Source organism: Bombus impatiens, unplaced genomic scaffold, assembly GCF_000188095.3.
Source record: "Bombus impatiens unplaced genomic scaffold, BIMP_2.2 scf_0343, whole genome shotgun sequence".
NCBI classification, from domain to species: Eukaryota; Metazoa; Arthropoda; class Insecta; order Hymenoptera; family Apidae; genus Bombus; species Bombus impatiens.
This window is the reverse complement of record NT_176762.1, coordinates 150,742-164,926: the sequence shown is the minus strand read 5'-3', so window position 1 is coordinate 164,926 and position 14,185 is coordinate 150,742. Positions and strand designations below refer to the sequence as shown.

At 27.9% G+C, this 14,185-nt stretch overlaps 2 protein-coding genes across 5 annotated transcripts; one reads left to right on the top strand and one right to left on the bottom strand.

Annotated features, from left to right (window-relative positions):
• The first annotated feature begins 1,724 nt into the window (after positions 1 to 1,724).
• LOC100741427 (GMP reductase 1) lies at positions 1,725 to 4,093 on the top strand. 2 transcript variants are annotated; one of them, XM_003489532.4, is made up of 6 exons: positions 1,725 to 1,924; positions 2,361 to 2,480; positions 2,640 to 2,897; positions 3,006 to 3,194; positions 3,285 to 3,484; positions 3,556 to 4,093. In XM_003489532.4, the coding sequence occupies exons 1-6, from the start codon at positions 1,838 to 1,840 to the stop codon at positions 3,749 to 3,751; spliced, it is 1,050 nt and encodes a 349-aa protein (XP_003489580.1). In that variant the 5' UTR covers positions 1,725 to 1,837; the 3' UTR covers positions 3,752 to 4,093. The 2 variants fall into 2 exon arrangements, with proteins under 2 accessions (XP_003489580.1, XP_012241128.1); XM_012385705.3 differs by having other exon boundaries at positions 1,755 to 1,924; positions 2,377 to 2,480; positions 3,556 to 3,896.
• A 785-nt stretch (positions 4,094 to 4,878) lies between these two features.
• Positions 4,879 to 13,577, bottom strand: LOC100741304 (far upstream element-binding protein 3). Of its 3 annotated transcripts, none has more exons than XM_033320741.1 (14): positions 13,262 to 13,577; positions 12,705 to 12,783; positions 12,299 to 12,499; positions 11,577 to 11,706; positions 10,178 to 10,426; positions 9,884 to 10,055; positions 9,565 to 9,771; positions 9,295 to 9,478; positions 9,054 to 9,211; positions 8,850 to 8,964; positions 8,607 to 8,768; positions 8,316 to 8,527; positions 7,949 to 8,231; positions 4,879 to 5,025 (listed from the first exon to the last, which is right to left on the bottom strand). In XM_033320741.1, the coding sequence occupies exons 1-13, from the start codon at positions 13,343 to 13,345 to the stop codon at positions 7,974 to 7,976; spliced, it is 2,211 nt and encodes a 736-aa protein (XP_033176632.1). In that variant the 5' UTR covers positions 13,346 to 13,577; the 3' UTR covers positions 4,879 to 5,025; positions 7,949 to 7,973. The 3 variants fall into 3 exon arrangements, with proteins under 3 accessions (XP_033176632.1, XP_012241124.1, XP_012241123.1); XM_012385701.3 differs by lacking the exon at positions 4,879 to 5,025 and adding an exon at positions 5,741 to 6,115; XM_012385700.3 differs by lacking the exon at positions 4,879 to 5,025 and adding an exon at positions 6,154 to 6,858 and having other exon boundaries at positions 13,262 to 13,576.
• Positions 13,578 to 14,185: the final 608 nt, after the last annotated feature.

Here is a 14,185-nt window from a genome sequence, read left to right as displayed (position 1 = left end):
CTTATTTTGTTGATTTAGCAATAATTGCGTCATCACCGGAACAAATTACTGGGAACAACGAGAATTGCTTTAAGCCACCAATTTCCTGGAATAGCAGTGGTAATATTTACGATTTACAACTTACGACGCATATAATTTCGTAATATAAATAGTTCCTGGTATTATCTATGACCTGCACCGACAATGGCACAATTATCAATGAATCGCCGAAACAAGAAAATAAAGTTTCTTATTCTTCATTTTATTGTTGTAATATCGTTTTAATAGAATTGTTGAAATTCTTATAATCAAAATGATACCGAATATGGTACTCTCGAAAGGTGGACGATGCGGTCAACTACACAGGCGGTTGTGTTCGAGTCCGTTCGAACACAACATTCTAATATTACATTGAATACTAAAACTGATGTTACATGCATTGTTTAGAGTTTAGTTTAGACACGTTCGACTTCTCATCACTATAACATAAACAACTTTCGTCGCTTGCCAACTAATGGAACTCGGTCGCAACGTATTCGAGGCCAGACGGATTCAGCCATCGCCATATGAGGGTTAAACCAATTTCTACTTTTTTAAACTGGTCTGTTTAGATACGAATTCCGTGAATTGTCTTGCTGTGCCACATTTTCTTCCTTATTCCTCATTTTTACATTTAATGTATTCACAACAATGCGATCATATTCATAATCAGATAATAGCACTCAATTTATAGAAAGCCATCAGTTAATAAATTTTAAGTTACAACAGAAGAATATATTTAATACGTTAAAAAGAAAAAATGTCGAACGAAATAGGCAAAGGATCATGATGTTTATAAAAATATGAATAATTACATTGGAATTACATTTCAAGTAAACACATCGAGCTAAATGAGAGAATACACAGAAGCGGCTAATTGCTTGCTTTGATTTTGAAGCTATGTCACTATTCGTAAGCGGGTGGGTAAATAGAATCATCGGACGAAAACGCGAGACTCGCTTCTCCTTATCGTATAGAGAACAGCGATCATCTTCTCCTAATTGTAACGTCAGATATTTCGAGATATTAATCCTTTGGCGATAACGCACACATCCAAACCGCTCTGTGTTCTCGCCTATCATATAATTATGTTTCTAGCAACAGCTCACAGATGGCGCGCGACATATAATTGCAATAATAAGGGTACTTACATGTTGCACTGTTGCCATTCTGAATGTTCTCGCGAGCGCGGGTTCCTCCGAGTTAAACGAATAACTCTGTATCCTGTATCTAACTGCTTCCTGAAGAATTTTTATTAATTTGCTTAGCAACAGAAATGTTGATGCAGTAATAAATTAGCTTATGACAAAAAACTGATAGTTTCAGTTAAAACGTAAATATTAGGACTGTAGTAAAATTATTCTTTTTACTTACTCTTACAATTGAAGTAAGTAAAAGATAAATAAATAAATATATTAAATAAAATTGTATAAAAATTGAAAACTTATAATATTAATAAAGAACTATGCAATAAAATTACCTAAATACCTAAAAGTAAATAAATATCATAAAGTATGTTGAATTATATACGTAAATTTTGTTTTTGCTATTGGTTATCTCATAAAGTTTAATCTGATTTAATTAATACTGCAATACATATATCTTGCAATCTTATTGGTAAGCCTTACTATTTGTACGTGTTAAACGAATGATATGTTCAATTACTAACACATAGTCAACGACTATTAAACACATTTAAGGAGATCAGCGATCAGCGCGAAACTACAGTCACATTCACATACATATAATCATTAGCTCTCGACAGGACTGGATTGAAGTCGTGTGCTAAAAGTGACTGAGGAACTAATTGTTTTAAGAAATGCCTAATATTATAAACGATATCAAATTAGATTTTAAAGATGTTTTATTACGCCCAAAGAGGAGTACGTTAAAGAGCAGATCCGAAGTAAGTAATACTTATATAAATTTTATTAAGATTGGCAGACAAGGCTACATTTTTTCATCCTTTTTTTTAAAGTTTTAATCAAGTTTCATATATAGTTAATAGAATGTAATATTATAACAATACAAACTTTTCGTAATTAATATGTAAAAAGGCACTTTTTTTTAAATATGTGTAATAAAAGTATTTTTCATGAACATAAGAATATTATTGAAATTTCTACTTATTAAATTTTCATATTATTTCTGTTTATTAAAACTTACTATTAACAGATAACAAATTTGATATCATAATTATAAAAAATCTATATATTTGTAATTTAATACACAGTCAAGAACATGTGTATTTATATATCTCATTCTTTATTTATTTATTAATATTATTTCAAATTATTAATTTCTTATACAATATTAATGAATGAAATACGTTACAATTCTAGGTTGATTTATTTACAGAAATTACATTTCGTAATTCGAAACAAACTTACAAGGGAATACCTATAATCGCTTCAAATATGGATACAGTAGGAACATTTGAAATGGCTAAAGCTTTATCAAAGGTACGTTCCAAATGTTTATTCTTTATTGTGCTGCAATAAAACTGACTCTTGTAGTAAAAATTATTATTATTATGATTAATAAATGTGTAATGTTATATTGTAGAATCACAGAATATGAACAAATTTGATGTCTTCATATTCCTTTTATTACATTTTTAGTACGGTCTATTTACTACCATTCATAAATATTATTCGGTGGAAGAATGGAAGGATTTTGCTTCTGAAAATACAGAAAATCTTAAATATGTAGCTGCCAGCTCCGGCACAGGGAAAGAAGACTTTGAACGCTTGTCAAATATATTGACAGCTGTACCAGAATTATCTTTTATCTGTTTAGATGTAGCTAATGGTTATTCTCAACATTTTGTTGAATATGTTAGAAAAGTGAGGGCTGAGTTTCCTAATCACACAATAATTGTAAGTAACTATATTATAATTCTTAAAGAAAAGACAATGGGAATTAAATTTTTTACCACTAATTTAGATCTTGTATTTGAAAGTAAAGATTTATTGCTGTTATTGTAGGCAGGAAATGTAGTTACTGGTGAGATGGTAGAAGAATTAATATTATCTGGAGCTGATATAGTAAAAGTTGGAATTGGCCCTGGATCTGTGTGTACTACACGAATGAAAACTGGTGTAGGATATCCACAGCTAAGTGCTGTAATTGAATGTGCAGATGCGGCTCATGGTTTAAAAGGACATATTATTTCTGTAAATAACAGTATACTGTGTTTATATATGTAATAATCTTTGTATGAATATAATTTTATGTGAATTATTAACAAATGTATTTTGTTTTAGGATGGTGGTTGTACTTGTCCAGGTGATTTAGCAAAAGCTTTTGGTGCTGGAGCAGATTTTGTAATGGCAGGTGGTATGTTTGCGGGACATGATGAATGCGGAGGTGATTGTATAGAAAAAAATGGTAAAAAATATAAACTTTTTTATGGTATGGCTTCAAGCACAGCAATGAAGAAGCATGCTGGTGTTGCTGAATATAGGTTGGTATATGGATAGAATTATAATTTTAAAGTAAATTATATTTTTAATTTTATTTTTTAAATCTTTTTAGATCATCAGAAGGTAAAACTGTGGAAGTGCCTTATAAAGGACCAGTGGAAAATACTATATTAGATATATTAGGTGGTTTGCGTTCTGCATGCACATATACGGGAGCTGAACGGTTACGTGAACTCCCACGTCGTGCTACATTTATACGCTGTACGCAACAATTAAATCCAATGTATGGTCCACCACCAGAAATCTGAAGCTATTCTAATTATTTAATCTATTGTAGTATACATTTAGAGAAATTATTATTACAATGGATCAATTAACAAATGCTGTTATTTGCTGGCAAATAATGTTTATGTAAAAATTTAAAAGCTTCAACTAATGTAAGTGTACATACGTTTTGATGACAATTTTAAATTACACTGGATTCAGTGAATTCAAAAGAAATAACGCTTAAGAGCACAAATATGTGAACTTTATTTTTATATTTATATTCTTTTTATGAGTATTTCAAGCTTAATTGTATATAGACATATACATATATATCGTTATGCATATTTAATAGTAATACACATACAAGTAGAATCTGCCAATATTAGAATGAAATATATCTAAATTTATTTTGTAAAATGACTCTATAAAGCTAGAAGGATTGTATGTTTAATGAATATGTGCATATAACTTTCACATTTACATTTACATTACATTTCACATTACTTGATTACATATATGTACATATGCAGAAAGTAAATTTACATATACATGCATGTGTGGAATACGAATTTTAAATATATGTATAGTAATATTATGCCAAATAATATGTTAGTAAAAATATTAAAAGCTGGAATTCTGAAATATTTAATTGGTGATTATTTTATGAATAATAAATAATTATATCTTGAGAATCATGTTTTATTAAGATATTTTTTGTACCATTTCACAAATTAGTAGTTCTACAAACCTTACAAACCTTTCCTTTAAAAGCTATGATTGAAGCTAACATTTTATATTAAATATCATACGCTTCAAATATCCATTACTTGAATTTCTTGACTAGAATGTATGAAACGTATCATCTTTGTTCCTGAAACATTTTCATTATTTGTATCTACTGCTATAATTACAAAAATATAATAAATATAATCTTTAAAAAAATTGTGTATAATATTTCACGTTAACAATTATATTCAAATATCATTAATACACAAACTACTCTATATTTTAAATAATAATAAAAGAATTAAGTACTGTTTGGTTTTGCTTTAAATAAATTGTAACTGATATATAAAATATATTACTAAAACAAATATAAATATACATTTTTTAAACTTTTTGCTGTTACATAAAATAAAAACAATTCTCTTTAATTTAAATGTCTAATATAATGTTTGTACATTTTTTGCGTGTATTAATTGTACTTAAACATATATTAGAGAACAAGACACACATCAAAATTTTAAGTTGTAACAGAAAAAGGGAATATATGGTATTAAAAATCATACCACATCACTGCCGGTTTAATTCATAACTGTAACAAAAAGGATAAATCAAAATTTGAATTTTCATATTATACAACTCTATAAAAAATATAAGGCGAAATTCATTTTGTACTTCGATCATTATTATATTTACACTACCTAGATGTAGAGATTGTGATTTAATAAGACTACATTTATACAAAGTTTTCTTTCAATCATGCTATTTTCGGCTATGTTTAAATATGTTTGTACATATAGATGTTCAACCATACAAATAAACTATATTTAAGTATAATATAATATTAGCAACAAATATAGGTATACAAAACAAATAAAGTTCTGATCCTGAAAAATTAAATATGTTTGATACGTACAAGAAAGTAATGTATTTATAAAATACATAAAAATATGTTATGAGTAAAAAAAATAATTTTATTATGTATATGTGTATTAATACATATATAATAATAATTGTCATTTAATAAAATTGAATACTTTCTTTTATCATTGCGAGCGTAAATTGCAACATTAAAAAAATGTAAATAACAAGTTCTGTTTGAAATTGCATCTAGTACACATCCAATACCACATGTCAGAATTTTTATGCAATTCATAAGTAAAAAATAAAACAATAAGTATACAAACAACATTCTTACATTACTTATTTGAAATTCAGTTATACAATTAGTTTGTTTTAATAAGTAAAATATCATATGTGAAGAAACAATAAATATATAACAAAAATAAAAAATGCCAGTCATGTTTACAAGTATGCTTAACATGATATAAATATGTAGAAAAAATATCTGAATATTGTAGATGACAAAATTTATAAATTCAATTTTGATAAAATTTAGATGATTTGAAACTTAGTTTTACATATGACTAGTAGAATTGTCTACTATAATTAATATATTTGTGAAAATTAGTAAATAATATATAAGACATATTCTATAAGTTATATATAACAAATAATGTGTGTGATTTGATATGCCATCCATTATTCTCTGGTTTAGCAGGTCCTGATTCCTTTGAATATAAACACACAGAATGCTGAATGAAAGTCTTAAAATAGTAGATCCCCTGATGAAATTTATCGTAGAACAGGTAAACATCCCTACAATTGGCTGCTCCAAAAATCTAAAATAGTAGTGGTATATGACAAGAAAAAGCAAAGAAACCAAGGTAAAATTGTATTTAGTATTGTTATAATAGCATATATGTGTACGTAGACCATCATATGTGTATCATATGCATACATAATAGATAAAACAGTTCATAAACAATAGAAACGAATTTTAGCTGTCTTTATAGCCAGCTTTATACTTATAAAGTTTTCCTAATTCGCTAAGGATAAATGTTTCATGAATGAACCAGTGAAACATAAATAATGATATATCGAAATAAGTATCTAAACGTATTTCTTATTAATACATTGGTAAGGATAATTTTTAGTATCTTTAATGATAAATGGGAAGCATAATATGGGTATTTTGTTGCAGATTCCTCGTTCCTGTTTCTCACCTGCTGCTTCACCTGCCAGTTTCAATTTATGTTACAATCAGGTGTTATGGAACAAAAATACATACAATATTATAAGCAAAACACAAGTAGACATCATGTTAATATCATATAATGTTAAATTCTGGCATTTCTCTCGTTACTTAAAATTAAAACCATGAGTATCCTACAATATGTATATATCTATGTATATAAAAGAACACAAAATATTATGATATAAACAAAACATAGTTGGTTCTAGTGGCATTTTTTAAAGTTTATGGATTTTGCGAAGCGATCAACTATCGTAATTTATTGTAAACAGTATATGAAGTTACAGCAGGCATTAACCGCATCCTGATGGGAAACTATCTGAAAACTATCTGAAATAAACAAACAATAATAAAATCACATGAAGCATATATAAATGTAAATGTACTTTCAAAGGTGTAAAATATATCATATTAATATTTAAATAAAACATTAAAATATCATAGAGATTTGTCATTTTTATAAATATTTATCTCCCTGAAAGTATCAACAGTTATCAGTGTGGGTATGATATTTCCTTCTTCTTACACCATTGATTTTCATAATAAACAATAAATATATCAAGCCAATATAAATGTAAGTGATTGAACATAATAACATATGATTAATATATGCACAAACAATCATGTTGTATCAAATTATTTTGTGTGTATTATATCAGAAAACAATTTTTCCTAAATAGAGAAGGGGATATTTTGTTTAATAGCAATTTGTTTTGTACTGAAACATGTAAACATATATATAAATATACATAATATATACAATATTCATGAAATATGAATTATTGTACTTATTTTCTTTAGAGTCTATACTATAGAAATCATGTATAAATTTGTAAACTTTTTCGATGAATGCTTTCCATTTGTCAGAATTAATTAAAAGATAAATCAATTCCTTTCTTTCCCTCTCTCTTTATGTCAATTACTAATTTCGTAATTCACCAAATTAGAGTTTTCACTATAATAATTTTATATCTCTGAATTTCATGAATATTTTTCTGGGTTCATGAGTAATTTAGGAATAAATTATAGTATAGCTATAGTATACTTTATATACTTTACATACTTTAGTATACTTTATATAATTATATTACTTCAAATATTTCACAATATTTAAAAACTGCATGATTTTATTGCACTCGATTTTACATTGACTTAATATAAATGAATATTTAGAAAAATTGTATGATACGAAGAAAGGAAAAAGATATGAAAAAAAAGAGAAGAATTAAAACAATCATTAGTTTCTCAAAATTCTTGCATCTTCCATTGTAAAGTATTTAAAAGATAAAATAAAATTAAAGGTAGGAAAATTGTACCAAGAAATCTCCTTGACATATTATTAGGCTAAAACTTTTATCTCATACAATTTTCTAATAATTCATGCATGTTTATTTATGGTACATAAATAATAAATACTTACAGCTAATATTTTTCCTGATGGAAGTTTAACTTTCTGTATTTGCTTGTGAGTAAGGATAGTTTTGATAGCCCGTTGGAAAAGACGGATTCTGTTGACCGGTTTGTGGCTGTGTGGTAGCTCCAGCTCCTGCTGCATAATAACCCGTTGGAGTTGAACTAGCGTTTATTGTTGGATAACTACCGTAAGCTTGTGGAAATGCATTAGGAGTCCCACTTGCCGGACCAGATTGACCTTGCATACTTTGTTGCATATTTTGAGCCATTTGATTGTTTTGCATTCCCAACTAATAAAAATATAAAATTTACTATTTTTTATATATTACAGTCCATTGTGCTATAGTCTTTCATATTTATGATAATTAACATACCTTCCCTGCTTTCATTTGAGCTTCTATAGCTTCTGCTTCTTTTATTTTACCAATACTTCTATAATATTCTGCCCATTGTGCACTATAATCAGCCTGACCTCCATTCTGTGTAGCTCCAGTTTGTTGTTGTTGCTGTTGCGTTTGTGGTTGTTGTTGTTGTGCTGGACCAGCAGTATTAGCTGTTGATGTATTAGTTTGGTTTTGTGTATTTCCTAAATGTAAAAATAAACTGTTTTTATGTTCATATTTTGTATCAACCTGCCTGACTTTTGCATTTTTATAATATTTTACCTGACTGTTGATTATGATCTTGTTTTCCTTGTTTTGCTTGTTGTTCAATCATATCTGCTTCTCTATGCATACCTAATGATCGATAATATTCTGCCCATTGTGCACTATAATCTGGTTGTCCTGTTTGTGGATTTACTTGAACAGGAGCTTGACTTGCTGTACCTTAATCAATGTATAATGTATAATAGAATATATGCGTTGAGTACTTACGTCCTTTTACAATGTAAATGTAAACATACTTACTTGTATCAGTAGTTTGAGGTTGGTTTGGCCAAGCTTGGTAAGCTGTTCCAGCATTCCAAGTTGGATTATATCCAATTGCTCCTTGTGTACCAGTAAATGACGTATTAGCGGGAGCCTTTGATTTAATTTATATCAGTAAGTTATTAAGTAAGTTAATAATATTTTTCTCACACATACTTGGAGATTGTATTATCAAATATTTACCATGCCTAACTTTTCGCTAAATATTCTTTTTGCATGCTCCACTTGTTCAGGGTTTCCACGAATTATGAAAATTTTTTCATTTTCATTACTTTGATTTCTTCTATCTAGTTCACAATGTGCTCCAGTCTGCTGATTTATTTGTTTAATGGTTTCACCACCTAAAGTAATTAAATGCTCACAATATTTCTAACATTACTTATATACTTAACTTATATACTTGTAAAAATCAATATAATTTTACCTTTTCCTATAATAATACCACATTTTGAAGATGGGACAGTAAACATTGTTTCTATTTTATCTTGCATAGGTCCTCCTTGACGCCTATCCCATCCGCCATATTCATTTGGATTACGATTATTGCCAAAGCCATTGCCTCGTGGGCCACTTCTTGCTCCTATGTTACTTCTACCATCATCTCTTCTCTAAAAGATTGAGGTGAAGGTAATATTATTCTTATGAAATGCAAAGAAGATGTGATAACACAATATAAAAAAGATATAACAATTACCATTACACTATCAATAAGTTCCTGAATGCGTTGACGCACTTGTTCTACAGCTTGATGTTTGCCAGACACTATGCATTTTCTGTCCCCAGGGCCGTCCTCCCGTCCCTGTTGAAATTGAACTCTTGCACCAGTCTCTGCCTGTATTTTTTTAATCATATCTCCTCCTTTACCAATAACAACACCTACTGCTGCTCTTGGAACAAGTACCTAATAATTAAATACAATATTTGTTTATACAAATACGATCATAACTACAAAATAGTTTCTAAATATTATAGATAGAAATTACTGATATTTATAAAAAAATATGATATCGTACTTCCACTCCATCAGTGGTTCCAGAACCATGGTTAAAACTACTATCATTTGAATAATTTCCACTCCTATCATTTCCTCTTGCACCTCTATGAAACATTTGCATTTCTTTTTCAGCTATTAATTCATATACTAGTTGTTTAGCATATTCTACCTTTTGTGGATCACCAGTTATCCTATATAAAAAAAAGAGTCTATAGCTTTACTATCTCTTAAAGCAGCTTACATTTCAAAAATGATCCTCCTTTACAAAAAAAAAGGAACAAAAAATAAAGAATTAAATTCTAATTATTATTACCTTAAAGGTTTTTCTTGTTCTTGAGAAGGACCTTCTTGAATAACAACCATCTTAGCTCCAGATTTTTCTTGAAGTTGTTTTATCGTTTCTCCGCCTTTTCCAATAATTAAACCAACTTTTGGTCCAGGAATCATTATTTCAACAAATCCTGAATGACTCATTATTCCTCCACTGCTTCCACCCATATCACCAATTCCTTCAGTTCTACTTCTTTGATTTACAATTGATAATACCAATTCTTTCGCTCGACTGAAACACACACAATTTAAATGTGCAATGTAATTGTGAATAATGCTAAGTTAGAATTATAATATAAACTATTAATGTACAGTAATGTAATTTGTTTGCAACACATGATGTGATGTCTACTGTGTGCCAAGGTATTATAAGTCATGAATGTAACATTAACATTTTGTTGGACAAAGAGTTATTTCTTAAGTGTATAATAAAATTAAATTTCATGTTAAAATGTCGTAGGCTTAATTATAAGCAGATTTAAATAAATAAAAATTCAATTTCTCTTCTTGTTGCGAATAACACGTCCCCATGCATATCCTATCCTCCTTCCTTCCTTCTTTCTCTCCATATCCTATTGAAAGCAAAAAACTATTAGTAAGTACAAAATTATTAAATTAAAAGCCACAACTTATTGATAAATTCTCAATGAGAAAATATTCTGAAGCATATGTAAAGTCAAGTATGAGCCCGCTATTCACATCCAGGAGCTAAGTAAAGACTCTGTAAAACATTTGACAATTTCAATATGCGAAAGCATGTAACCTACATTTAAGAAATGCATGTTAACATGAAGTGATAGCATATGGAGTATACTAAACACACGCAAACTATATTTCACCAGTACTATCTGTGCTTGCAGCACATTTTCTAATGAGTACAGTCAGTGTATATAAAGCATTATAATTATATATTACAACATCACAATGTAGATTTTTAAACCATTTTGTCAAATAGTTGATACTTTCAGGTGTTTCTAGGAGATTTTACAGTGGAACTAGGTGGATAATTTGTTATTTAAATTAATAATAATCTAATAATTTCGTATATATCAAATATAAGGAGGATAGCAGGTTTGTTTTCCTGTATATGTGTTTATAAAATGTACACACATATATGTAAATACATATTTATATATATGTACATATAATTCTCTCTTCCTTTCTTTCTATGTATATATATATATATATAACTGTATGTATATATACATAAGTATATGTACAGATGTAAAATATATATTTTGCATTATGAGTGTGATCAATAAGTGCCACTTGACATAACACCACGAAGTAATCCTTTGTTCTAGGCAAAACTTTATAAAGTGGAAATTGCATTGCATACAAAATAGTTGAAATTAACGAAATAAGAAGGGAAAACAAGTTACTTGACAGCTTCTCGTGAGCCAGTTAATGTGCAAAGACGTTCAGGTAGCCCACCACTTTCTGGTGCCATTTGTATTTTACATCCTGTTTCACTCTGCAATCTTGTTATTTGTTCTCCACCTCTGCCAATTACTGTAAAGATATTATTATTAATTATAATAATCTATTCAAACTTATTATGCTAATTTCATTGCTAGTTTAAATTTATATAAACTACATTAAATCTGTTGTTATTAATGTTGGTAAATTCTTTTATGGTAGTTACAAGATTTATAAAAGAGTATTGAAATATAACATAATGCTAATTGCAAATCAGAAAATAGTACTTTTTGATTTAAATTTAATGTGTAGATATCGAGAATATCTAAAACATATAAACATATTTTTATGTGTATCAATTGATTTTTCAAGAAAGAAGAAATATATAGGATAGTATATTGAAGTAAGTAGTCAAATTTTATAACCATATTCTGTTCTTTCTTATTTTGAAAAAAGATTACATAAAGATAGGTCTAGGAGCTTTTCTGAGTTACAAACACTCTTCATTTATGCTTGCAATAAAATAATTAATAAAATAATGCTAAAAAGTGTTTAATATCTCAGAAACAAAAGTTGCTGGACTTATGTTTGTATGACCTATCTTCATTCTTAAGAAAAGTAAGATACAATATCAAAATTTGATCATCTATTTTGTCATCCTCTATACAAATAAATGTTTACTTACTCAGTCCAACCATGTTATCTGGAACTCTGATATCTTCATTACAAATACCTCCTACATTTCCAATTGGTCCTCCTGAAGATCCTGCTTGTCCTGTTCGTCCTGTTGGATTAATTGATTCCCCTAATGCATTACTTCCTGCTGGGCCTCGAAGTCCCATTAATGGGTCTGATACCAGTGATGCCATTTTTTTTGCTTCAGGTTCTAAAGTCATGAATCCATGTTAAAAATATAGTTTATTTTCATTCTCTATTGATATCTTATAGTAAAATTCTTGTTATACTTAAAGAAATTCTAAATATGTATTGTATCAGTATTATTTTTATATATATACATTTTATTTTTAAATTCAATTCTTAGTATGCTTAATTTTATAATAAATTTTTATTGTATATACGTATAATATTACCTGATCCATCTTCAAGGGGACGTTTCAACTTCGTATCTTGATTATTTTGAGCACCAGCTGGATTAATCTTTGCAGCTATCTAAAACATAATCACAAAAAGTTTAAATTAGTCATAGCTTATTGAAACCAAATATATTTAACTAATACAAATAAATCAAAAGACAATGCTAATAATTATAGGATAACTTAACAATCAAAACGTTTTTATTATATTTATTAAAAATATATAATTCATACATATATGAGTTATGTACATATAAAGGACACAGATTAAATAAAACAAAAAGCACTGTAAATTAAAATTTATTAACACTATGAATATCGTGTAAACATTCCGAACTCCTTTTTTTATAATTTTCAAATAAGTCAATAAACGTTCAAATAGAACACCATTAACCGAAAGAAATGCGATTACTCATACAGATATGAGATTTTTGTTTGTTGATGATAAAAGTCGACGTATGGTTCTAACAAAAGTCTGAAGTGTTATATGGCCTACTTACGAAAATATGATTTAACCAGAACCTAAACCGTATTAACTTAATGTATTTACTTACTTGTTTTGCACGTTGCAAAGCTGCTGCAAATGCTGAGCTTTGACTAAAATTCTGAGGCGGAGCAACCGCTGAATAGTCACTCATGATGGAACATGAAGCAGCGATACAAATAAAACTATTCTAATATTTCTTTCAGGAAATTGCTATTAATGAGTAATTCTGTTTGATTAACTCTAATATCTTAGGTTTAAAACGTATTTCACACAAAATAGAAATATTTTAACAAATTCCTTTGAAAATACACAATATTACAAAGCAAAAGTTTATGACTGAAAGAACTGTGCTTTCACAGAAAGAGCAGTACAGCGCAAGCGTCGGTCATAGAATACAATATTTTGAAGACTGGTAATTATTTTAGAAAGACATATCAGTGAAGACAGTGCTTGAAATAGAAGCGTATACAGCATGTCTGGATAACTGGAAGAAAAAAGTTGGCAAATAAAGTTCTTTTCCATAACATTTAAATTTTATTCGTTAACATGTATTTAAAATACATAAATAAATAATATATATATTTTGTAGAATTATATACATATATATATATATATATATATATATATATGCATATATTTATTTCGCAAAGATGAATTAGTACTATTTAAATATTATCAATGCAAAAATATTTATTTAAATTAAGAAAGTTGGCAAAATAAAGTTTGGATAAATGTTTCACTTTTTAAATATTTACATACTATGTATACATAACATGTATATACCTCTTCATCAGGTGCATACATATGTTCATGTTATATATATATATATTATATATATTATATATAATGTATATATTATAAATATTAAATAATACAGTTTTATCGAATATTGTATCATCTATTTATAAAATAATAATATATATAGGTACTGTTAAAATTATTATAAAATGTACAATGTATTTATTATTGTTAAATAAAATTACTTTTCTAA